The 2,282-nt window shown below is 36.8% G+C and overlaps 1 protein-coding gene across 1 annotated transcript in view; it reads right to left on the minus strand.

Annotated features, from left to right (window-relative positions):
* Positions 1–304: 304 nt before the first annotated feature.
* DDX59 (DEAD (Asp-Glu-Ala-Asp) box polypeptide 59) overlaps positions 305–2,282 on the minus strand; it is a 39,098-nt gene continuing 37,120 nt past the window's right edge. Inside the window, exon 8 of the mRNA XM_011931707.1 lies at positions 305–754. Within this exon, the coding sequence (XP_011787097.1) occupies positions 647–754 (108 nt within the window). The 3' untranslated portion in view covers positions 305–646. The remainder of the gene's footprint in view (positions 755–2,282) is intronic.

Raw genomic sequence — 2,282 nt, forward strand, 5'->3', positions numbered from 1 at the left:
CTCTTGACCAATCTTGTTTCATCCACAGTCCTTACCCTGTATAATTCTGAAGCAAATTCTAGACATGGAGATAGGGCTTTTAAAGTATGAAGCACAGAAAGTATAGATTTGGGGAAGACCTCAGAGAACCTTAAAGCAAACTTTCTCACTTTACAGTTGAGCACAGCTAAAGATTAGAGAAGTAATTAATTTGCCCTAATTGAAAAAACAAAACTGGTAGAGCTGTAAACGGAACCCAGTTATTTGCAAACAGCTTTGTCAAGTGGTCTTTCTGCGATGAAATGAGGAAAGTAAAGTTGATGTGCAAAGTTTTCAAAGCTAAAATTTATTTGTAAGTTACTATTTGTAAACATTACAAACATAAACACTCGTCTTATGCTTTGTTTGTAATTCTGTCCTATATCACCACACATGCAACACATTATAAAATATAAAATACATTCTCACACTAACAGTAGAACAAGAGAACTGTGTTTACTTAATTACCCATTGGTTGGTTTTCATACCGTGGCCCTAGAGCCTCTGAGGTCATTGTAAGTATGCCTTGGCGACAACAAAAGAGTCCTATCTGTCCGGAGTCAGTTTACTGGTGGCTGCCAGGAAAGTCACCTTGGATGACACTGTACCTCTTGTACCATACCTCTGTTTATAGAGCAAACTTCGTATTGATTGTGGTGAGTAGAATGTATAACAAGGCAGTAAGAGATGTGTTGATATTAATTCCAGAGAAGGGCACAACCCAAATAATATTCAGCTGTCAGAAGAAAGTAGTGTAGTTTTACCAGAAAATATGACAGATCGTGGATCCAGCTTAGATTTATTAAATTAATCAGTGAGTCACAGTTTAAATATGTGGCAATGTTCTTTGTAAAGATGTTATGAAACCAAAAAAAGAAAGAAAGAAAGAAAAAATAGAACCCACTTTGACTTGTTGAAAAAAAAAGGTGATTTAAAAAATGTGCTTGGGGCTGGGCATGGTGGCTCACGCCTATAATCCTAGCACTTTGAGAGGCCAAGGTGGGTGGATCACCTGAGACGCGGAGTTCAAGACCAGCCTGACCAACATGGTGAAACCTTGTTTCTACTAAAAATACAAAAATTAGGCCAGGTGTGGTGGCTCACACCTGTAATCCCAGCACCATGGGAGGCTAAGGTAGGCAGATCACCTGAGGTCAGGAGTTCAAGACCAGCTTGGCCAACATGGTGAAACCTCATTTCTACTAAAAATACAAAAATTACACCAGTGTGGTGGCTCACGCCTGTAAACCCAGCACTTTGGGAGGTCGAGGTGAATGGATCACTAGGTCAAGAGATGGAGACCATCCTGGCCAGCATGGTGAAACCCCATCTCTACTAAAAATACAAAAATTAGCTTGGCGTGGTGGCACGTGCCTGTAGTCCCAGCTACTCAGGAGGCTGAGGCAGGACAATTGCTTGAACCTGGGAGATGGAGGCTGCAGTGAGCTGAGATCACGCCACTGCACTCCAGCCTGGCAACAGAGTGAGACTCCATCTCAAAAAAAAAAAAAAAAAAAAAAAAAAAAAGGAGTTAGAACACTGCCTGATATCCAGGAAATGTTACAGCAGTGTTATTCATTACCTTTGTTAAACAGTTTAAAAGTTTGAGCTATTGTTTTGCTTCTTAAAGAAGCACTAAATGATTTCTGATCTACAATAGCTCCTTTTCATTTGTCAGAGAAACACTGTCTATTAATTAGTAAGAAAGGAATTCTAAGTCTATTGTCTTAGAAGTAATTGAATCATTAGCTTCTCTAGTAGCTTTAAATTGTGGATAATAACCAGAGACTATTTAAGAGAGTGCGATTACTTCAACCTTCATCAGTCCATTGCAGTTCCATCTAACTGTATATTTTTGTTTTTCCTTAACTATTAGTGTTAGTAAAAAAAACTAATCAAAAAGAGTACCAGTCATCCTCATTTAGTTTGGTTCATTGCTTTATGGTCTTACCTTCTTTGACCTTTGATTGTTTCTTTACTCACCTTCTACTTTCATTGACTATATTATTTAAAAAATAATTATACCATTATTTTCATTTCATATTGTTAAAAGTATTTAGGGAACTGGTCCTCTAAATACTTAACTGATGATTATTTGCTATTATTAACAGTTTTATGAAATTCACAGTTTCATTTTCATAATTACCATTTGACTATTTAGCATATTTATTTTAAATGAAATAATATAATAAAACAGTGTTTCTCCAACAAAGCATAAAACTTTATGGTAACTGGCTACTTTCTTAATCTTTCAACCGAATAAA

The sequence above is a fragment of the Colobus angolensis genome, unplaced genomic scaffold, assembly GCF_000951035.1.
Source record: "Colobus angolensis palliatus isolate OR3802 unplaced genomic scaffold, Cang.pa_1.0 Scaffold91, whole genome shotgun sequence".
In the NCBI taxonomy this organism is placed as follows: Eukaryota; Metazoa; Chordata; class Mammalia; order Primates; family Cercopithecidae; genus Colobus; species Colobus angolensis.